Below are 24,565 nucleotides of genomic sequence, written 5' to 3'. Positions count from 1 at the left end.
GCCCACGACATTCCGACACGCGTGGCGCAGCTGTCACATGACACAGACCAGGAAGAAAATGAGACATTATGAAATTTCATCCTTAAGACCGTGTTGCCGCGGCCCGTAAATCCATCCCATAGTATGGATTATGCAGATCAATGGATGAGAACGTCTGGAAGCTTACACAAATTCAACAAGAGGACGGCGGACGCACTAACAATGTCGGCTCAACGCTAAATCCCCAAGTCAAACGGCGCGGCAGCACAGGCAGATAACACCGTACAACGTCATTTATGCTGCACTACTAAAAAGCACTCTGTCCTATTGCTTTTTTACATAAAAGGTATTATGGAATATTAATAACTGTACTCAAATGGAACTTGACAGTGAGAGAGAAGTTTATTGTATGTTTCCTCTTTTGGGGGAGGTCCCTGAACCCCCAAAACGATTGATTATCAATCAATTACAATATAGATACAGTACAACGTGGTCGTTTCTTGACGTGAATTCTGATAATCATGTTGCACGTTTGAAAAAGGTTTGGATGTCATCTGACAGTCAGATTGTAGGAAGGTGTGTTGGCTGGGTTCTGTGTGAAAGGCATCTACGGTCTGTTGCAGCTTTACACGCCAAATTTGTGGGAAGCCTAAAAACCAAAGCCAACGATTTGTGCCCTCTGTCAACTTATTCCATGTTGGTGCCTGTTGTACAGAACAGTGGTACAGAAAAAAGGCAGCTTTTACTCACAGATGAAATCCTTTTTGGGAGATATTTCAAATATATATAGTAACTATAGTTATACAGAGCAAATAAGGGGAAAAAATTTGAAAATGACAGATTTACTGGCAGGTAAAACCAATTTTGTGCCATTGGCAGCTGTTTAAAAAAAATTAGTGTGACATTATCAGTCACGCCGTCTCCATAGCTACTAGTTCTACTTTGTGCCCCCGTTTGGTCCCAGTTATACAGAACAGGACATACTGGACATTTATACATTGTTTTTTCCATAGTTTGACTTCAAAATATGATGGTGAGAAATCATTTGTCAAAAGCACCACGTCAGATTCCCATCTGTTACATTTCTGATACTTCCTCTGAAGGCGAAAAATTGGCGGCTTGATGTTGTGGTGTCGGTGCCAGGTATACAGAACAGTGGAAAAAGGCTGTGTTTTTCCAGGCATCAGTGGCACTTTATTGTATGATGACATGAAATCCTTAGATAGAATTCAGAAGTGAAAAAATAAATATGGCGTCTCGCCTCTGTGACCACACTTTCGAAGCTGGAAAATTGCCAGGTCGACATTGTCTCCCTGTTTGACTGTGATTTGCTCAAACTGCTTCTTCTGTTTCTTCTCTTATATGTCTCCAGAAGCAGCAACATTTCCTTGGAAACGTCATGCCTATATACGTTTCATAAACTCAAGCTATCTTGTACATACTTATTTGGAGTGTTGTTAAACCGGCCGTCATATATCATTTTCATCAACAATAAATAAAAAACGGCATCTTTCCTCTGGTGCACCGCTGACAGTCGGGAAGGCAAACGTAATTATTCCCCCGCCCGCACATCCTCCGGCTGGGAAATGAAGTCGGGGGGAGATTTATCGGCCGGGTCGTCCGGCTTTATGCCATCTGGAGCGTCGCTGCATCTCCAGAGACGAGAGGGGCGTCGGTATCAGGGCAGCCTTCACGCCTACGCCCGCTATCATGCTGCCAATTAAGGGATGGATAACTCGGAGTGTGGATATCCCGTCACATTTTAACTCAATTCCGCTTTTCATTCCCAATGAAAGACTTCCATAAATACATTTTGGACTTTGATGAGGAGTTCTGTCCTATTTTTAACCTCACAGATAATAGTTTTACGCAGCCTCAGTGACATCTGAGATAAAGTGTGTGTGCCCTCAGCCACAGGAGGTCCGCCGGGATTGGCCTCCAAGTGTGCGGCGTCTAAACAGCCTCATCCAAATGGTCCGCAGCGAAGAGGAAACATAACGACTGTTGCTATTAGTTACGTGTGGGTCCCCAGCCCCCACTCAGTGAGCTTTAAATGTTTACATCCAGAGGCCGTCTTGTTTTATAATCAACCTCGGAGCGCTAATGTGACAACACGGGGACGAGGGCGTGGCCATGAGAGCCCGCAAAGGCAATTATTCGGCTCCCCTGGCCACCCCCGCCCTCACTCACTTCCCCCAGCATACCTTCTCCCAGACGCAGATGGACGGATGATGGGATCGACAGAGTGTTTAACGCTTGGCGAAGAGAAGTATAAACAATCTCACATTTGCTTTAGCGATAGAAAAACATCCTAAAAGGAAAAGAAGACTGGAAAAACTTTGAGGATCTTTGACGAGCGTTTAGAGGATCTCTGCTTTGACTAGCCTTTGGGCAGAAAGTGCTAAAAAACAGCAGGCCACGTTTTTTGCTTCTGTGCTTCTGTCAAGAAGATCTTTGACTAGCAGCAGATGCCTAAAAATAGCTGTTTTTTGTTGTACAGAGCATCTTTGTCTCAGCTTTCAGGATTACGTCAGCAGGGCACCGTTGACTAGGTTCTTTGCAGCAGATTCCTAAAAACAGCAAAGGACTTCTGTCATGAGGATCTTTGACTAGTGTTTTTCAGTAGGTCTATATAGATAGAGCTCCATATCAAGGATCTTTGTCTGGCCTTTTTGCAGTAGCCCCATGTCTTTGACTGGTCTTTTTTCTTTTCAGTAGGTCCGTAAAAACAGCAAAGTACTTCTGTCACATTAAGGATCTTTGTCTGTTGGTCATTTAGAGCATCTTTGACTAGATTTTTTTTTTTTGCAACAAATTCTTAAAAACAGCAGTTGTGCAGATCCTAGACTCCTGTTTTTAGCAGTAGATCCTTAAAAACAGCAGCATACTCTTCTCATCTCATCAAAAAGTCTTTGAACGCATTCTTGCAGTAGGGTCTTAATAACAGCACAGTCCTGTAAATAGCGGATCTTTCACTGCCGTTTTTGGAGCGTATTCATAAAAATGGCAGGAGATTTTGCCATGAGGCACTTTGACTTGATTTTTTTGACGCAGATTCTTAAAAACAGCAGAAAGGTTTTATCAGCAGGATCTTTGACGAGTCTGTTTTGCACTAGGTCCTTTAAAAACAGCAGGAAGCGTCTATCAGCAGGACCTCTGACTAGTGTTTATTGCACTAGGTCCTTAAAAACAGTAGAAAGGTTCTATCATTAGGAACTTTGACTAGTGTCTTTTGCAGCAGGTCCTTAAAACAGCAGAAAGGTTCTATCATCAGGATCTTTGACTAGTGTCTTTTGCACCAAGTCCTTAAACACATGACATGACATTCTATACTTCTGACACACAGCATCAAACAAAAATAAGTACAACCCACACCTTACCGCAGCTCCCCCAAGTTCCGAAAGCACTCGAGCATCTGCCGCCATGCTTGACTGTACTGTAGGCAAGACACAATGACTGCTGTACTAAAGTGTATCCATGTTTACTTTCTATAGTATCGGATGATCCTTCAGCGTCCTTTCTGTGATAGTCCACCCTAAGCGACTCCCTTCATGCTTTTGATGCTTTTGGTGTTTGTAAATGTCACCTGGCCTCAGCTTATGGTTTCCAAGAAGTCCCTGTGTCCTTTCAGAGGTCCTTTCACAGTTCGAGGTAACGAGGCGCAGCAAGAGCGATGTGGCGTCCAGTCAGGCGTAGACCGAAAGACAAAACGTTTGTCCAGGCAAGGACGCTCCGTCGCCCCCCCCCACCCCCCGGCTCCCCTGACATCTCCCGTGTCGCCGTTGCCCCCCTCGCCGAGCTGTCGTCTTGTGTAGCGTCTCTCCTCACAGGCTGTCTCCACTCGAGAGTGTTCGGGTCTTGAGCGTGCGGGGAGTCGCAGGTGAGCCGCTTCTGATCTGACTGGTCTTGTGGTTTTCTCTCAATGTGCATGCAGCCCGTGCCCATCGACGACTCCTTCTGCGGCCTGGACATCAACCAGCCTCTGGGCGGCTCCCAGCTGGTGACCGGGCTCACCCTCTACACCGAGACCCGCGACCGCATGACCTCCGTCATCTCCTATGTCTACAACGGATACTGCGTGGCCTTCGTGGGCACCAAGAGCGGACGTCTGAAGAAGGTCAGTGCTTTCAGTTTCATTCCTGCTGTGGTTGCTTTGTGTTGTGATGTCCTGCAATCTGTGGACGATTGTGGTGGAACTGCAGTGACCTTAAGTGGGCGGGGCGGTCTGTGGTCCGAAATCAATGGCTGTCTAAATGCTGATTCCTGATGGGAAAAATGCGTACCAATGAAACGTTATGGTAAAACCGGGAAAACATTCGGTCGGTTGTCCTTCGGTTTCAAATTTACAGTACTACACAGAATTAGTGTACTTGGTGTTGTGACTTGGTTAGCGTGTGAGAATCAGCTTAGCCTTCAACATCGGTAAGAAGGTTTTCTATTTTTCTATAAGGAAACACAGCAAAGGCCGCACACAGGACGAGTGGTTAGCATGTAGGCCACACAGTGAGGAAACCAGGGTTCGATTCTCTGCTTGGGCATCTCTGTGTGGTTAGCATTAAATATCACTAGCATTAAATCTACCACTTTACATTATCGTACATTAAACGTAGTAACATTGTAACACACATCCGCTGCTGATTTGGTTAGTTAGTCCGGTCATTTGTTCGTCCATTTATGTCAGTTCGTCTATTTGTTTGAGTCTGTTCGTCCGTTCATTGGTTTCTTTATCTCTCCACGGTGCTGGTCTAATCGTTCATTAGGGTGGTCCTTATTTTTCAACTTTTGAAATTTCATGCTCTCACCCCACCAATATGTTAGGATAAATGAAAAAAACATTTGGGGCAAATTTTATCAATATTGATTCATATTTAGAGGTTGCTCAACAACTTTGAAGTTTGACATATGCTGTGCATATTCAGGAGTTTTCGCACATTATGATAATTTGTGCAAACATGTTTTATTGGTTTAATAATGATCATTAATGTGACCTTATGACAGCATTGGACTTCCCTGACAATGACACCAATTTGCATTCAATTCATTTTTACCACAGGTGGTTTTTATTGTGCTGGTTTTACCTAGTGAACATGCTGAAAATTATCCATGCAAATATATAATACTTATTTGCTGACCTAATCTTCTTGCTAACCACATGCATGGGGCCCCCCACCTGATGTTCAGATCTTCAAAAGGTTTGAGAAGCATTGGGAATACATGGACAGAGCCAACTTCAAATCAGTCATAACAAGTGATGGTGATCTTGTTGCAGACATCAAAGACGATGCCATTGAATTTGCCATTGAACGGCTTGAATCTTTCCAGCCGAGGGATGACTACAGGGAGCTTCTGGAACTTGTCATTATCTTCCTTTGTGGTGGTCCTCCTCGAGGCACATGTTTTGTGGCACCAGGAGCTATTCACCATGCTCGCTGGATGGCCAAAGCATTGTACGCTCTCAAGATATACCTATTTGCCAATCAGTTCAAACTCACTTCTTAGGAAACTAGAGGAATTTGCAACATTTGTATGTTCGTTGTGGGACTGTCCGCTAGAGCTTGGTTCACAGCTGCTGATGCCATCGCTGCCCCTTATAATGATCTTCAATTTCTGCAAAGTTTGAAAAGGTATGAAGAAATTCATCCAGCAATTTCCAAGGCTGCAGTGAATACGTTTTCAGGGCACCTGTGGTATTTGAGTGAGGAGCTGATTGCGTTATTGCGTTCGCACTTTTTGACCCAGCAGTTCCAACTGATATGTACAAAACGAGACATGGCACAAGCCATTGTTGGACTGCATGGAGTCGCCAATTCACCAAAAGGTCCCAAACGCATTAACAATGTCTATCAAGTCAATCAAACAAGCATCTCATAACACAGTTTGTGACCAAAAACACCATACACTTCTTCAGATGTTTGGACCTAGCTACAGGCTTTCTCCAAGTTGACCCTGACACATGGGACTCCCGAGACGACTAAAAGGCGGCATGTTCAATCACACAACCTTCGCTTGAAGGTTGTCAGTGATGTGGGAGAGGGGCGTTGCTCTCATTGAGGAGTATAACTCCTTGTTGACCAAAGATGAGGAACAGAAACAATACTTACTGCAAGTTGTCCAGGACCATCGAAGCAGATTCCTTGATGCCAGAAAAAGCACCTAACTATGAGTGATTAGTTACCACACTGTATTTAGCAATATTACTATAGTTTTACATTAGAGTTTAATATTCAGTTCAACATATAAGTTGTAAGCTTATTGTTTCTTATTATGATGCAGAATATGTGAACTAAATAGTGAATATGAGTGACAACAGTTCAATCGCATTATTTAAGTTTGTTTCATCCTTTATTTCATTGATGTAATTTACTTGTATTTTGCTGGTTGCCACTCTGTCACAGTGACTGGTCAATAAAGGTCATGTTTTATTTCATATTGCTTTGCGTTCTTAAAATGGTACAATTTCCTCAAAAACGAGCAATTCTGGAAATATTCAGAGGCCTTGAGCAATCTCTAAATATTGTTAAAAAAATTCAAAATATTTCACAGTGAGTCTTTATTGATATCCTAACACATTTAGAGGGTGAGAGTTGAACATTTCCAAAAAAAATTTTTTACCCCCCATATAAGGACCACCCTATCGTTCATACAGTACGTGTGTCAGTCCATCCATTCATCTGTTCCCTTTCCCATCCGTTCGTCTGTTCATTCATTCAGTTGTGCATCTGTCCATCCATTTGTCTGTTGGTCCTTTCATTCGTTCGTCCATCTATCCATCAGTTCTTCTGTTCATCTGTTTGTTTGTTTGTCCATTTGTGCATCATTTGTTTCTCTCCACCTATTCGTCTGCTAGTCCATTTCTTCATTCCTTTGTATCTTTGTGTGTCTGTCCATCCACCTGTGTTAGTCCAGCCTTTCTTCGTACGGTTTGTGCATCCATCCATCCATCCATCCGTCCATTTGTTTCAGTCCGTTAGTCCATTCATTCAGTTGTTTGTCCATCTGTCTTCTTTCCGCTCTTTCGCTCTTCTCTCAGTCGATTTGTTCACTCATTTGTCTATTTGTACATTCTTCCATTTAGTTCGTTCATTCAGTTGTTTATATATCTGTCTATCCATTCCTGTATTATTTCATTGGTCCGTTCATCCGTTCACTCATTGGTGCATCCGTCCATTCAGTTGTTTGTTTGTTTGTTTTAGTTTGCTGCTCCGTTCATTTGTTCGTCCATCCGTGTTTGTCTGTTTGTTTTAGTCAGTTTCTCTGTTCATTCTTTCACTCGTTTTTCAGTCCGACCATCCTCCGTTTGTTTGTCTTGCTGTTTATTGATACATTTGTTTGTTTTAGTCTGTAGTCTGTAGATAAACTGTAACTCTTAAGTGAAGATTAAATAAATGACAGTAATACGATAACCGTCTTAAATGTTACCACGGTTTACCATGAGACCAGGTATTGTTGCTAAGTAACCCTACACTATGTTTTCCTGCAGTATGTACGCCAACCCTTCTTCACAGATCAAGATTTAGTCTTCCAGAACCGTAATCTGTCGTTGCAAACTGGACTTTATGGCTCACGGTTACTTATCTCCTTAGATTTTAATGGCGGCGTGTCAGCACACCGGAAAGGTGTCGCGCTGGTGGCAGGTTCATGGTGGTGGTCATTTCGACGTACGAGTTAAGTGAGCTCCAGGTCCACCGTGTTGAATAACCCTCCCATGGCCCATTAATTTTAACAGGCACCTTTTCCGCCGGAGGCCCATCCAGACTTGTCCTCGGACTCTAAATCCCCCGCGTCACTGAGTGTAAATGGCTGCCGGCCAGTCCATAATGATGACTTTGTGGCCCAGGCCACGGGAATATTAGGAATATTAGATGCTTCTGCCAGCTTGCAGGGTGAAATGGTGGGGGGGCGTGTATGCTTCAGCGGAATATAATCGATCCTTAAAAACAGCAGAGCTCATGTCACATAGAGGATCTTTGACTAGTGTTTGTCCATTCAGTCCTTACAAACAGCCAAAAACTCCTGTCATGTAGAGGATCTTTGACTAGTGTTTTTGCAGTCTTCCCTTTGAAACAGCATAGTGCTCCTGTCCTATACAGTAGATGATCTCTGACGAGCCTTTTTGCAGTCGGCCCCTAAAAACAGTAGAAGACCTTTGACTCATATTTTTTCTCTTTTTTCTCTCTAGTAAAAAAAACAGCAGTGCCCTCCTGTCACATAGAGGATCTTTGAGTAGTAAGTCCCAAAAAACAGCAGTGCCCTAGTCACATCGAGGATCTTTGACAAGTCTAAAGGTTTTGATGTGATCTGGAAGCGCGGTGGTGTGCTTTTAGAAGTAGAAACATTAGAAATGAAACATCAGGATGTTTAGTCGACTGGTTGAGTGGTTTGATGCCCCCCCCCATGCTGATTGACAGAAGCAGCATGTGACAGCTGTGCCCTCCACTTCACAACAGCTGCAGAAAAAAACAAAAGCAGCCACTAAAGTTTTTGTATTTTTTGGACACCTGTTCTTCAGGAAAGTTCTTTCAAGCTGCACAAATAGTCCCTTCCCGAGTTATTTTGGTCTCCGTCACATTCATAATTGAATCAATACATCTCACGGCGGAGAGGGAGAATATTCTTGGGATGCATTCTGCTGTTTGTGCCGCTGAATTATTTACATCCACTTCTTCATACGTGCTTAAATGAGATGAGACACAAAAGGGAGGCTTTTTCTCCTCGCTCATTGTCTGCCTCGCTTGCCCCGAGTCCTCCTGAGGACGCCTTTGCTTGCGGGGGCCATGCAAAGCAGCTCGGGCTGCTGTTGCTGCTGCTGTTGCTGCAGTCGGCGTAGCGACCGTGGCTGCTCACAGGGGCGTGACTGTCACCACAGGAACGCCAACACGGCCAGGAATTAAGCAAAGGAAGTGTTTCTGCACGCTCCAGTAGTTACAGCAGGAAATGATTTTTTAAAAATTCCCCTTTGGTGTTAATCTCAACAAACAGTAGCCATCATTCTATTTGCTGTGCTTTCCCCCAAAAGGAATGAATGGAAATGCAGCTAATCCATTCCAAAGTCAATGGCCATCATAAAAGTCATTTTATCACTTTGCAAGTGTAATAAGAAGTCAACCATTATCATGGTGATATGGTCACATGAAGACTAAAAATAAATGAACTTTGGGGGGGTTGTTGCCTTTGCCACATTATACTTAGCAGCCACCGGCACCATTGTGTGGTGCCCTCATGATGAACCAACTTTTTGTCTTCAGGTGCTATTCTTCCGTACAAAATGTACGATGCCATTCATCACCACGGTTTTGTTTTTTTTTAATTATTCTCACATTTTTTTAACATTTATTTTACAAATATTCAACTTTTTTGGGGCATTTTCTTCTCGTAATTATGACTTTATTATATATTAATAATATTGCCAGTTTATTCTGATTATATTACAGCTTTTCCCCCGATTTCGTTTTGTTTGTTTATCATAATATAACTTAAAAATGGTGTCTCTCGCTTTGGTTTTGATAAGGTTATGACATTTTTTCGAGTAGCGTTTGTGCTACGTGTACAGTACTTTACAATGAGAATGTACTGTGGTCATCCACTAGCATATTACTACATATTCAAATAACTTTGTGCATTTGCGAGTGTGTTGAATTAGTTATGTTGAGGCATGCGGCGCAGGCACGTCCGTGCAAATGGGCTAGTGAACAAGGACTAGCGAGGATTTGCATGTCCACAATTAGCTGCAGCAAAGGCAAAGCATTACCTTGGGAATAACAACTCGCTCTTTTGTTTTTTTGTGTTGGAAACATGTGCACGTGTATTACGAGGAAGGGGTGGGTAACACCCCCTCCCGAGTCCCTCAGGTGGAGCTCTGCAGTGGGATGATAAGCCGCTACACCGCCGGCATCCTCCAGAAGCTCGTAGAGTGAAAACATGTCGATGCTTTGCTGCTGATACACGGAAAAAGTCGAGGTTCGGAGTGGAGGGAAGGCGATATTCCGCGGCCAGGAGCGAAGCGAAGGAGGAAAACACCATCAAAATTCAGCGCCACCACCACCACCACCAGCGCTACAGCAACCGAGGCTGCCTGTAATTGGATTGGCTTCCTTCCCAAAGAAGCCCCTCCACTCCCCTGCACGCTTACCCGCTCAATCCTCCACCTTCCTCCCAGCAGACCAGCCTCTTCCTGCACTTCTTCAGCATGGAAATGTTTTTTTTTATGTGTGTGTGCAGGGGATTGATTAAGGTTGAGGGGTTAAGGCGGTGCTGGAGGAGGCGAGGGCGCGGGCACCATTTAGAATTAAAGTGACACCAGCATTAGTATTTGAAATTCAGGACCACTACCTTTTTGGACTTTGTGAAAACAAAAAGGGGAATAAGCTGGTAAAGGTTAAGCCAATTAAGGTAAAAGACAGAAAAGGAAAAGACACCGCTTCATCGTAGCACTCGGTCGGGCCCTCTCTTGCCGAGCTAGCCTGTTGATTCCTTGTTCATCATAAAGAACACACATTTTTATTGATCCCTCATTCAACTTTTAATGAGATTATGTTGCGTCAGGGCGCTTTATATCAAAGCAATGGAAGCTGAATGGATTTTTATGACTACTCGCAAGGAGATCACTTCAGGGCCCCTGATAGCCCACCCACTAATTGGGCTGCCACTCAAATCAAAACAGAAAGTAAACAGGAAGTTTGGTGCATTGTCAGTTATGGTTAAAACCATAACAAGGTAATTTTGCAATACTGTACAACATATGATGAAAGTGACTGGAGTGAGGTTCCCCCCTGCCTGGTGAAATTAGCATGTCATTATGTTTACATGATCATATTTCTCAGCAAGAATCAGAAGGCCGGACATTATCTGGATAAACCTGGCTTGTGTGTTTTCAACTCTGACAAGTTTTAGCGCTGATCCTCAGGCTTTCTTTTGGTTAGAAAGGCAGTTGATTTTAAACCGCTAAGACACTTATTTGTGGACATAAGAATGAGTTGAGGAAAATACGATAAATTGTTTGCTTCTTCAAAGTGAATGGAATGAGGTTCCCTAGACTGCTGAAATTAGCATGTTGTCTTTATTTGGATAAACTCTTCTGGACTTGTGTGTTGAAAGTTAATTCATTCATTTAACTTTCATTCATTTGAATGAATTGTGGAATTATACAAAGGTAAAATACAGACATGTGGAAAATAAATGGATTGAGGTTACCCTGAATGGTGAAATTAGCCTTCTCCAAAACTGCAACATGTTGACGTATTTCTATAAGAGAATCAGTAATCTGGAATTTGTTGGGATGAACTTGTGTATTTTTAATCTGAAAAGATTTTGCTTTAGCCTGGAACGTTTTAGCTCGGGGGCTGCATGTCCCCACTTTTCCCTTTTTTTTGAACAGGAAGTTCTCACAAATAAAATACTTATGAAATTGCAACATGTTGATATATTTGTGGAAGAGAATCAATGAGAGAAAATAAATCGATTGAGGTTCCCCTGAATGGGGAAATTAGCATGTGGCTAAGTCTACAAAACTGTTGACATATTTCTAGAAGAGAATCAATAATCTGGGATTTATTTGGATAAGCTTGTCTATTTGGATTCTGAAAATGTTTAGCTCAGAACCTCAGGCTGGGTGTGCTGCGCCACATTTTTTTGTTGTTGTTTTTTTGGGGGGGTCAGGCAGTTTGTATTTATTCAGAAATCTAATAGCCTCTGGTGTGATTGTTGGACTTGGAGAATGAATTGTTGAAGTGTAGTGTAGAAGTGAATACAGACTGGTGGTTAGCAAACGGAGTGAGGTTCCCGTGAATGGTGAAATTAGCATGTAGATATGTCTACAAAATGGCGACCCGTTGACATATTTATTATTGAGAATGAGTGTACCAGAATGTATATTTTGATAAACTTGAGTTGTGTATTTGTATTAAAGGTTTAGCTTTGAACCTCAGGCTCGAAATAAAATAGCTGTAATGCAATTCTCTTACGTAAGAATGAATTGTGTAAGTGTATACAACTGAATGCAGACTGGTGGGAAGTAAAAGGAGTGAGGTTCCCCTGAAGGGTGAAATTAGCATGTAGCTATGTCTGCAAAATGGGGACATGTTGACATATTTCTCAACAAGAATGAGTAAATCGTATTTAAATGAACTTGGGTTGTATGTTTGTATTCTGAAAAGGTTTAGCTTGGAACCTCAGGCTCGTAACATGTTCGTTTTTCTTGATGAGAATCGGTAAGCTGAACGTGTTGGCACATTTCTCAACAAAATGTGATGATTTTCCCGATCCTTGTCAAGGAAATATCACGGAACGCCCGTGGCTAGTCTCCAGTACGCGGCGATGCGTGTGGGAGTACATTCCCAAGGTAGAACGTGTGTGCCGCTGATTGATTGTGGGGGCCAGAAGGTGTTCACCTCAGCAGAAAGCCGCAAAGAGCGATCAATACAACACACTGTGGCACACATTTTGCTACGCCGGGCGACGCTGCATCTCAAGACACTCCAGCGAGGTTTTAGTCTGAATGTCATATTTAAATTCACTGCTCGCATTGATGCATCTGTAGAGATATCACCCGGAGACCGAGAGCACCAACTCCAACGCTCGGATTAGCCGACGTACCGCGGCACTCCATAACAGCCGAGCATTGCATCATGCAAATCGTGCATGAGGGGCAGACGTGTCCCGTGCAGTGGCCGACACTGGCGGGGACGATACTAAGAAGGAGGAGACGAGCTGCTGGGAGCACTTCCTTTGATATGGATGGCGATGCGTGGCGGGGGTGGGGGAATGGGGTGGCGGTACTTGCGAAATTGGATGTTAAAAGACATGGAGGCAAAAGATGAATGACAGCGCTAAAGGAAGCACAGCAGAGCCGTGTGGTGGCCATCCCCTATAGACCGCAACACGCGGACTCAAGCACTCCTGTCAAATATATAGGATCTTTGACATGTGGGTTTTTTTGTTGTTGGTTTTTTTTTTTTCAGTGGATCCTTAAAAACTGTAGAGCATTCTTGTCAAATAGAGGATCTTTGACCAGTGTTTTTTTTTTAGGTAGGTTCTCAATAAAACAGCAGAGCCTTCCTGTCGTATAGAGGATCTTTCATGAGTGTTTTTGCTGCAAGTCCTTAATAACCTTTGGGGTTAGCATTCTGTCAAATATAGTCACAGTATTCTCTCAGATAGGGGATCTCTGAGTAGCATACAGGTATTTTTAAGTAGGTCCTTAAAAACAACATAGTGCTCTTGTCATATTGTGGATCTTTGACTTGCATGTTTTTGATTTAGTAACATCATTCTGTCATATAGATGATCTTTGACAAGTGTTTTTGCAGCAGATAATCAAAAACGGCATCATTTTCCTGTATTATAGATGATCTTTGACTTGAATTTTTGCTGCCCCTGACATGTAGAGGATCTTTGACGAGCATTTTGGCAGTAGGTTATTCCAAGCACTCGTGGGGGAGAGTGGATTCGTGACTGGCGTTTACAAAATAAAGTCCAACACGGTTGCACGCTGGATGTTTGTTTGTGCTGACCGTCACAAGTCGACTCCTGGCTTTTCATCCTGGAAGCTTTCAGCCTTGACGAGCATCTTCAGGCCTAATTAATCCTTGCCGTCACGCGCTGACGACTCATTTGGAGTCTGTTTGGTTGACGGCAGCTGAGCCGGAGCTCTTCAGAGGACGGTTCAGGTGTTTAACGGGACTCCCCTCGTCCTGCTAGGCTGGTCGCCATCACGGCGAGAGCGATGGCTGCCTCGCCGGGGCGACACTGGCGTGTACGTTAGCATGGCGTTTTGCAGAAGGGCCGCAGCTGATGGCGACACTTAAAAGAGTCGGGCGCTTGAAAGGCTTGTAAATGCTGGCAGCTGCTCCCGCCGAATGCTTGTGGAACAAGTGGTCAACAACCTTTTCCGACACCTATTTCCCACCCCAGGAGAAAGGGGATGTGGGTGAGCTAGCAACAGCTGAGGCCTGCAATAAATCAACACAAACGAACCCTGTCCACACATTTAAACACGGATGGAATGAACACGATCCATCAATAAGAATTGTGTCAATCTTAGGGAATCTCCTCCTATATCTCCTCGCCGTTCCTCGTCGTCCTATCAGAGGAGCGTATCCCACCCTGCAGTGATCTCATTAACGGCATTCAAGCTACGTTTTCTCATACTTCCTCACTGCCACTAATTGCTTGCTCTTTTTTCCGCCGCCGCATCTCAAACGGAGACTTTGTTTGTAACAGGAGACTAATGCTTATAGAGTGCTTACATTTTTTTAACCAAACACATATTCTATAAATGCAGGCTTCATTTAAGCCCAAAGACAGAAGGAAAACAAAACCTACTCCACTCCCATTGGATGCTAAAACAGTCGTGTAAATCCATAACGATGTTATGTACTACCGGGTCTTCAATGGATTTCTTTCTCCTGAGTACAATGAAAAAAAAATTTCTGTTACAATTTTCCAAGATGGAAGTACCAATTTTATGGAAAAAAAAACAAACTACAAGGAAAAAGTCATAATTTTTGTCGGGAAAAAAATGCTGTAATTTTACAAAATGAAAATCATAATAATATGGGGATGAAGTTGTAATTTTAATCTACATTTTTCAAGAAAAAAGACAGTTGAAGAAGAATAACCATGTAAATTAATGAGATGGAAGTCATATTACGAGAATAAAGTTATAATAGCCCGAGAAAAAGTCGCCCTTTTACAAGATGAACGTCACCATACCTTGACAATAAAGTTTTAATGTTATGAGAAAAAGGCATAACTTCATGAGAAAAAAAAGTTTTCTAAGAATAAAGTGGTAATCTTCCAAGAAAAACATTTTGCCTTACAAGATTAAATCGTCTTACAAGATAAATAATGACAGGATAGTCGGAAAATCTGAGAAAACAATGAGAAAATGTTGCAACGTGGCAATTCCTGATTTGAGCTCGAATGACCAATTTCCTCTTACTTTCATTCTATGTTTGAGTGTATTTCCACAGCATTTCAGTCCAGCTTTCGCTTCTGTACGGCTCCTGTGTTGATTCTAAAATCCTATTTTCAGTTTCGCTTCAGCTTTTTAGAATTCACACACAATGTCTGCTGACATGGCATCATCTAGTTTCCTTTTGTGGCTGTTTTGGTTTGAGCACCAATCATATCAGTGTGTTTGGTTTGAGTGGGCTTCCATGTGCCCATCCAGAAATGTCCTTCAGTGTGTTTTTAAATGAGAAAGTGTGAGAATATTCCTGTTGGCTGTGCAGCCAATTGACTTACCACATTTGAAATTCATAGAAATTCTTATCGGCCCAAGTTGTTTGTATTGATCTGCTGCTGAAGGTGGTGCACACCTCACATGGTTTAATCTTTTTTTCTTTCCTGAGGTTTAATACTTTCAGTGTTTTCTAGAAATCAAAAAGAAAAACAAATCCTTGTCTGTCAAATGAACTTGTTTAAAATGTGACTCTTTCCCATCCTTTTCCCCTTTCCTGACCTTGCTGATGTACATATAAGCAAAAAGTGGACTTTTTTGGGACTCTACGATCTAAAAATAGATTAGCGAGCGGCGTTGTGTCAAAGTGGACGGCTGGCCCGGTGCCAGACTCCATTGATCGGGTCGACAAAGCACTTGAACGGGCCAGATAACTGTGATTAGCTCATTCATTACTGCTGCCTCTCAGAGTGCTCCCAAATGAGATATACAAGTGTGTGTGGTGGTGGTGGTGGGGGGGGGGTTGCGAAATAACAAACCACAATAAAGTATTTCTTGGTAAACCGGGAAAACATTCTACAAATATCTCAAACACAAGACACTCAAGGACGATCATTTAGAAAACATTTTTGGTTTTGTTTGAACAATTAAGTATCCAGGTCAAATGGTAAAAATGTTAAGTTTGGCTTTGATTTACCATTGGTTGTTTATGATTCACCATGGGTGTGTTTTTTGGCAAGGCATGTGTATGTATGCCTCAAATCTTTTGTCTATTAGTTGGACCTTTCTTGGTAATAATACTATTTAGACCGTTGTCGCTTTGATTTACCATTGGTGTTTATGATTCACCGTGGGGGTGTGTTGAGTCGGTAGACATGTGCATGTATGCCTCAAATGTTTTGTTTATTAGCAAATTGGCAAATTATTATGTAGTACTCGGACCACTGTAGTTTTGATTTACCACGGATGGTTATGATTCACCGTGGGGGTGTGAGTCGGTAGACATGTGCATGTATGCCTCAAATGTATTGTTTATTGGCAAATTGGCAAATTATTATATAGTACTCGGACCACTGTAGTTTTGATTTACCACGGATGTTTATGATTCACCGTGGGGGTGTGAGTCGGTAGACATGTGCATGACATATTTTTTTTTCTATTGGCTGTTGACTTTTAGTGGTAAAAATGGCATGCAGACGGTTGTCGCTTTGATTTACCATTGGTGTTTATGATTCACCGCGGGGGTGTGTTGAGTCGGTAGACATGTGCATGTATGCCTCAAATCTTTTGTTTATTGGCAAATTGGCAAATTATTATATAGTACTCAGACCACTGTAGTTTTGATTTACCACGGATGTTTATGATTCACCGTGGGTGCGTTGTTTTGTTAACATGCGTGCATGTATGTAAGTCTACGTCAAATGTTTTCTGTATAGACTGTTGTCCTTTAGTGGTAAAAATCATATTTACACCATTGTTGTTTTGATTTACCATGTGTGTTTATGATTCACCGCGGGTGCGTTGTTTTGTTAACATGCGTGCATGTAGTAAGTCTACGTCAAATGTTTTCTGTATAGACTGTTGTCCTTTAGTGGTAAAAAAAATCATATTTAGATTGTTGTTTTGATTTACCACGGGTGTTTAGCAATCACAGTGGGTGTGTTTTTCGGGTAGACATGCAAATGTCAGATTTTTTTTTCCATTGGCTGTTGACTTTTAGTGGTAAAAATGGTATGCAGACCATTGCTGTTTTGTTTCACCACGGGTGTTTGTGATTCACCTTGGGTGTGTAGTGACATCAAGCATTTTTTGAAATGCATGAATGTTGGTAGGCTAATTGGAGAGTGTAAAATGGCGGTAGGTGTGAATGTGAAGGTGTGCCCCGCCTCCCACCCCAAAGTTAGCGCTAGGTATCAGTGTGAAGGTGTGCCCCCCCACCCCCAAAGTTAGCTCTGTAGAAAGAATGGTGGATGTGTGCATCTTAGTGACGAGCATTTAAAGGCTGACATCCCGGGGTGAAATATCATCAGGCGCTATTATCGCAACATCGCACTTCATTAGACTGATGGTGGCTTGGAGTGGCGGGTGACAGGCCTTCCTTTAGCCCGCCAGAAAGACGAAGCGATATCAGGAGACAGATGGAGTTGAACAAATGTGAGAGGAAAACAAGGAGGGGGGAAAAAAAGAACGGCTTCCCGATCCGTCACTATCGGGGACGCCGTGGTAAACAAGAATATGTCACGGCCGCGTGGATGCGCTCTACCCTAATTGTCAGAATAATCACACAACGCGACAACGAGCTCACCGACGGTGGAAACGCATGAGGCGTCGCCGTCACCTTGACGGGCGTTGCTCAGACCTCAACATTAGTCGCTGTCACACCTGCTTTGCCTCGATGACTGTTTAGCACCGCATCAAAGCTTTCTCACGGCGGGCGTCCGCCCGGCGACTTGAAAGGACGCACAAGGCAGACAAGAAAGTTAGTCCCTTTAATAAATGATTCATGTCCATTCGGGAGACTTCGCGCTGCATCAAAAAGTGGATCTAAAGTCAAATCATTGCGGATTTTCAGGAAAAAAATATGTTGCTGCCGTGCAGGATGTACACGGGGTAATTGTTTACATTGCTGATCTCCTTCTTACACTATAACACAGTGTTATAATTACAGCCCATGTTTTAATGATTATCCGTCCAATCAAAGTATGAATTATGTTTGAGACGCCTGGAAATTGAAAATTTCAGTGAAAAAACAGCAAATCAGCTTCTTCTCGCTTGTACAAGGATTGTTCAAACATAATTACATTAGGGATGTCTGATATTTATCGGTACCGATGATTACATCAGAATAAAAATGCAATATCGGTTGATATCAGTATCTGATCGTGAAAAATTTTATTTTTTAAATGCTGTATACAACAAATATGTTCATTCCACCACAGGATATATGTCGTGTTACGCATATCGGTATCGGAAATTGAGAGTTGGACAATATTGGCGTATCAGTTTTGGGCAAAAATTGGACATCCCTAATTAAGTTATCAATAATGAAATATATAAAATATATAATTTAAAATATATTATTTTTAGGCACTCTTCAAAAAAATTTTTCATGATTTTAACCAGGGGTGTCCAAAGTGCGCCCTGGGCTGTTTATGACCCTTTTTTATTGGCCCTCATCACCTTCTAAAAATACAATTAAACTCATTCATTCATTTTCTGTTGCTTATCCCCACAAGGGTCGGGGGTGCTTAAATATTCTACTTTGGGCCTCATTGTTAGCATTTTTGGATTGGGACAAGAGCACCATGGTCGCTCAGCTTGCCCGATAAATTGTCCGCGGGTGTGTGACACACAAGTCCTCACCCCCCACCCCCATGTTAACACTTTGTTTTGCAGTAATCCTCCTCCTTCGGGTCAAAGACAACTGTTGTCATTGCATCAAATCTTCACATCTGGAGTGTGTGTGTGTGGGGGGGGGTTGGGCTATAATCCCTTGCCTTATGCCTTGACCTCTACCTTTAGTCAAGTTTCCAGTGTGTTTTGCCAACCGCTAACTATTAGGGTTTAATGAGTAACAGTGCTTGCCATGCTGACCTTTGAAGACCTTGACCTGGCTATTAGCATGTCAGCGAGCCGGAATGTTAGCGACACAGGTGCCTTTCGCTTCTATGCTAACATTCCTGCATTGCTTCATCAGAGGTGTACATCAAAGTTGCTGTGCTTCCGAATCAGGCTTTCAGGACTTAAAAAGCTCCCTTTTGAAAACCGGGGTACATATCCGGGGGCACATCCCAATGACACCCTGCAAATCAGCTTCTGTCAAGTGGTTGCGGTAGTCCCCCGGGAGAGCCCCACTTTGACCCGGACACTTGAAATATGATCAACATGTCCGGGACCATGGCCCGGTACAACCCTGTTAGTGTCGTACCTTTAACCAAAAGCACTCTTGAGATATGGCAGGAAATGTGGGGGCCAGAGGTAATCTCTTTTGAGGTTTTTCAGGCTTTGTGACGCTCCCATTTGAGCCAAACACGTGAAAATCAGTGCACGTATCCAGAGGCACAGCCCAATGACACCCTGCAAATGTCCTAGCTATAGGTCATGTTTCCCGGCTTTTGTCGAGTGGTTGTGGCCCAGACAGAGCCCCACCTCGACCCAGAAATTCAGTAGACATGACCCAGACCATGCCCTGATCCAACACTGTTAGTTTTGCACCTTTGTCCTAAGACTATTATTGTGCGAGCTGTTTGAGTCACGTATTTGTATGAGGGAGGTATGCAAAGGCTCCTTTGATCATACATTCAAAGATGGCGTGTTTCACTCCGTTTCACAAGTGTTTCATCACACGTAAAACGCACGCATGGATACATGCACGGATGGTGGGGGTGCTGGAAATGCTTGTGTCACGGGTTTTTGCACTAATGAGCTCGGCTGGATGAGCATTTTTAGAAGGGATTGAGTGTTTTAGGTCCGCTGTGTTGAGGCTGGAGCTAGACGGCGGGGGGTGGGGGTGGGGGGGGTATCGGATGACCGCACAGGCTCGAAAGGGGATAAGAGGGTGTTTGGGTTAAGACGTGGCGGGAAGCGCTGCTCTGTGAGTAAGGCGCTGTCCAACAAAGTGCCGCTGATCAGATTAGCGAGGTTGTCAGATTGTTGTTTGTACGTCTTGATGAGGAGACGGCGCACTCGGTGACGTGCTACTTTCAAAGCGCTTTGTGGAAAGCAAACTCTTCTAGTCCTGAACCAATGCAGACTAACGGATGAAACTTTGCCAAAACATGCACCTTGAGTATTATTACTATTACCTATTACTCTCACTAAAACACCACATGGTGGCGCTGTTATTTAAACCCAAATTCTAAACATCTTTGCAGGGGCCTTGACAGGACTTTGTTTTGAATCGAGAATTTGTCTAATCATTTTTTTAAAATTATTTCTCATATATATTCCAAAGAATGTACCCACCCATGGCGGGGGCCCACAAAAGTGTCTAATTTTGTCACATGTCTCTCTGTATTTGTGGAAGTCAAATTTTCTGCTGTAACTTTAGGGTTTCTCGTCCAACCACCAAGTTTGGTACACATCTTTCTGGGACTGGCAACTACATATTTGTCAAACTTGAGGATGATTGGTTGAAAAACATGAAGTCCATCAAACAAATGGTACGGCTCTGTATATTATAGGAAGCTATCTCTTCTACTGTTGAATCACGACGCACAAAAGAGTGAACATTTTGCCAAATCATGCATACCTACTGTGCTATTATTCATTCATTTTCTACTGCTTATCCTCACGAGCATCGCAGGGAGGCTGAAGCCTATCCCAGCTGTCTTGGGGTGAGAGGCGGGGTACACCCTGGACTGGTGGCCAGCCAATCACAGGGCACATATAGATAAACAACCATTCCCACCCACATTCATACCTATGGACAATTTGGAGTGGCCAATTAACCTAGCATGTTTTTGGAGTCCCCGGTGAAAATCCACCGGGAGAACATGCAAACTCCACACAGAGATGCCCGAGGGTGGAATCGAACCCAGGTCTCCTAAATCTGAGAAAATCTGAGAAAGATCGGCGGTTGGGCACAATGCCTCTGCAGGGACACGTGTGGGACTTCGCACCTAAGTGTCCATCAGTCGTTGACCGTTTCTATAATGATTATAAAAGTCTGAGATTAACAGTATTATGCGTATGTAAGTATTCCAAAGCATTTTGACCACAACCCATAGGGGCGCCACAACTGTCAATTGTTACCAGTAAAGGTAATATGGAAACTGGACGGTCATCCTCCAAAGGTGCGCTGCTTCCTGTCTTTCAGCTGAGAATGGAGAAAAGTCAGCCCGAGAACATCAATAAAATCCACCATTAAAAGACGAGACGATCCCCACCTCCCTTCCCCCTGGGGGGCGGTCACGACATGAACCAGGTAGTCTTCAGTGTAATGACTCCTCCTCCCTCAGGGTGATGATGATGAGGATGCTGACGGAGAACCAGAAGACTGGTCCTTTCATCGGGCCCTGGGGATCCCGGTGTCTGCCTTTAATGGAGACCACCGTGGGGTTAATGAGCTCTGCCGAGCTCCCACTGGAGATAAGAGTCGTCTTATCCTCATCCTGAAGAGTGACAAGAAGGTGGAGGTGCTGCAGGAACGCCAACTAAAGGCGGAAACACACCACAAGCTCAGCCGAGGAGAAAGTCGTCCTTTTTCAAAACTATAATGACACTCGCTCCCGGCTCGGGTTGCCAAGCAAACCCCCAAATGTGGTCGTGGAAGCAACGCTTAGCCACAGCTAATCAGAAGCAGACCCTCTATGACAACAAACCACAGGCATCGCATATAAAGCTCCGCAAGAAGGGAAACATCAAATTGCAGGAAGAACACAGTAGATGCTCCAAGTACTCCTCAGAGGATGCCTTCCCAATGTTTGCTGTCGACTTGTTCTATATGGCTTGACTCTTTGTGTCTCACGGCTTAGTGTCTTGTTTGCCTTTCTCGATGGCGGAAAGTAAAGCAAGTGCCTCAGCCGGCTGTCTGCCGAGGAAGAAGGAGGACGTTCATGCAGGTTTGCATGGCAGCGCAGAAGCAGCCTGACATTCCAGGCTTGATCCCGGCATAAACCCTGTCTGTTCCCGCAAGATCTGGGGGGGAGAGATAGGGGCTCCGGGGCGCCTTATAAGGGATTGCAGCCTAGCCTGGGTGCATGGAGAAGACTTGAAGAATGTCAAATGAGGTGGGAGCATCAACTGGGCATGTCAGGAATAAGAGCTCGGGACATGAGGAAGAGACTTGATATTGTTTGTGTATTTTTCACCATCGCGTCTTTATTGGAGGACATATTTTCAAAATAACCACACATTTCACGGGAGTCAAGATGAGCAGGTTATGGGATCATCCATTCATCCGTTTTCTACCGCTTATCCTCGCTAGGGTGGGGGTATGCTGGAGCCTATCCCAGCTGTCTTGGGGGGAGAGGTGGGGTCCACCCTGGACTGGTGGCCAGCCAATCACAGGGCACATATAGACAAACAACCATTCACACTCACATTCATACCTATGGACAATTTGGAGTCACCAATTAACCTAGCATGTTTTTGGAATGTGGGAGAAAACTGGAGTACCCGGAGAAAAGCCACAGGAGAACATGCAAACTCCACACAGATTTGAACCCAGATCTCCCAACATGCTAACCACTTCACCACCATGCGGTGGTTATGGAATCATTCTGAAAATACGAGTATTTCTGTCTAATGTACAGTATCGAAGAAGGGCGGGCTGTATGGATGATGGATGGATGAATGCTCCCTCAACTGAAGTTTAGTTATATCTGGCATTCCGTGGTTTGTGACCTTTTGGGCATATTTTTCCTCTTTTGACAAATAATAGTCTAAAAAATCCACCAAAATGAATAATAAATACATAAATAAATAAATCAATTGAATCTCCCAGAAGGCATGCTAACCTTTGGTTGGTCGACCCCACAAGTTTTGAGATGCAGAAGTTTCCTCTTTTGGATAAAACAATCCATGTACCGCATAAATAATTATGGTTGTCGATCACTGTGGTCTGATGAGGCGCACTGATGTCTTACATTTGGCTTTTCAATTCCAACTTTTTGTGATTATTATCATAAAATGGGTAACATCTTAGGTTTGCCGGTTTGGGGGCTGAAGACCGTTTCAATGTACAAATTTGATTAAAAAAAAACACATGCAAAATGAAAGCCTTGATGCACTCTGATATGCGGTCTAGGGAGGTACCCTGATGTCTTTTGAGAGCCAAGTCATAAAAACAAAGAAACACATTTGCCAAATCAAGAAATTGATTACGTTTGGTGGTTTCAATGTTCAACTTCTGTGACCTCAGAGGCCTTTTTTGATATAAAAATGTTCCAAAAGAGCCATACAATCGTCAGATAATAACAGTATAAGGTCTGTTGATGCTCATTAAAGTGATGTCCAATGAGGTACCCCGGTGTCTTACGTTTGACAGTTGGAATTCTGAAGTTGTGTAACTTTAGAAGAATAGAAGCATTTGTCGTCTTGCACAAAAAAGTCAGAGCAATGATTTTCAAAACCAACAAAGTACATATGCAAAAATGTAGTAATTGCTGCTGGCTGAAGGTTCCAACTGTGAAATTTGGGGGCAAGGAGCAAGTACATGTATAATTGTATGCAGACACTATCAGTGCAGGAAGAAAGGTCTTCCACGTATACTATAAGTACTACATACTATATGCAGTACTGTGAGGAATTGCCAGTGAAAGCCTAAACCTTATTTGTGTTGTGGCAGCGGTTAAGCAGCTTGGTGAGGACTTAGCCTTTCCCGTTGGCTCCGCTGGCGCTACGTCGGCACCCTGAGATAAGCGGAATCAGACAAAAAAGTGCATAGCGCCACCTGGCCTCATAAATGCTATGAAACGCTTGGAAGAGGAAGAAGGCATGCAGATGGCTGCTTTTTGCTGTTTCATTTCACGTCCTCCTGGATGTTCTTGTCCTCGCTTCTTCCTCCCATCTGTGCTGCTGAGTCCTGCCTCCAAGTACTGCACTTCCACGTGGAACTCCATCTTTTTTTAAAACTGACCTCTTTGTTTCATATTTATTTACATGTATTCATTTACGCTGCACGGCGGTTATGTGGTTAGTGCGCAGGCCTCACAGCCAGGAGACTCGAGTTTGATTCCACCCTCAGCCATCTCTGTGTGGAGTTTGCATGTTCTCCCCGTGCTTGCGTGGGTTTTACTCCGGTTTCCTCCCCCATTCCAAAAACATGCTAGGTTAATTGGCCACTCCAAATTGTCCATAGGTATGAATGTGAGTGTGAATGGTTGTTTGTCTATATGTGCCCTGGGATTGGCTGGCCACCAGTCCAGGGTGTACCCCGCCTCTCGCCTGAAGACAGCTGGGATAGGCTCCAGCACCCCCCGCAACCCTCGTGAGGATAAGCGGTAGAAAATGAATGAATTAATACTTACATATATTTATTTACATACATTTACTTACATATATTTACTTACATATATTTATTTACATAAATGTATTTATATATATTTACTTACATAGATTTATTTACATATATTTACTTACGCATATTTATTTACATAGATTTACTTACATATATTTATCTACATATATTTATTTACATTTATTTACTTACATATATTTACCTATATATATTTATTTACGTAGATTTACTTACATAGATTTATTTACATATATTTATTTATATATTTATTTATTTGCATATATTTACCTATATATATTTATTTACATACATTTATTTACATGTATTGACTTACTTGGATTTATTTACATAGATATATTTATTTACATATATTTACTTACATATATTTATTTACATATATTTACTTACACATATTTATTTACATATATTTATTTACAGCTACTTCC

At 43.0% G+C, this 24,565-nt stretch overlaps 1 protein-coding gene across 8 annotated transcripts in view; it reads left to right on the top strand.

The window, feature by feature from the left end:
• Positions 1-24,565, top strand: part of LOC131104841 (plexin-A2-like) — a 178,669-nt gene that overhangs the window by 28,505 nt on the left and 125,599 nt on the right. For all 8 annotated transcript variants that reach the window (XM_058052407.1, XM_058052404.1, XM_058052405.1 and 5 more), the window contains exon 3: positions 3,914-4,096. In XM_058052407.1, the coding sequence (XP_057908390.1) occupies positions 3,914-4,096 (183 nt within the window). The remainder of the gene's footprint in view (positions 1-3,913; positions 4,097-24,565) is intronic.

This window comes from Doryrhamphus excisus, chromosome 16 (genome assembly GCF_030265055.1).
Source record: "Doryrhamphus excisus isolate RoL2022-K1 chromosome 16, RoL_Dexc_1.0, whole genome shotgun sequence".
NCBI lineage: Eukaryota > Metazoa > Chordata > Actinopteri > Syngnathiformes > Syngnathidae > Doryrhamphus > Doryrhamphus excisus.
The sequence above is the reverse complement of the archived record's forward strand: the minus strand, read 5'-3'. Positions and strand labels throughout refer to the sequence as shown.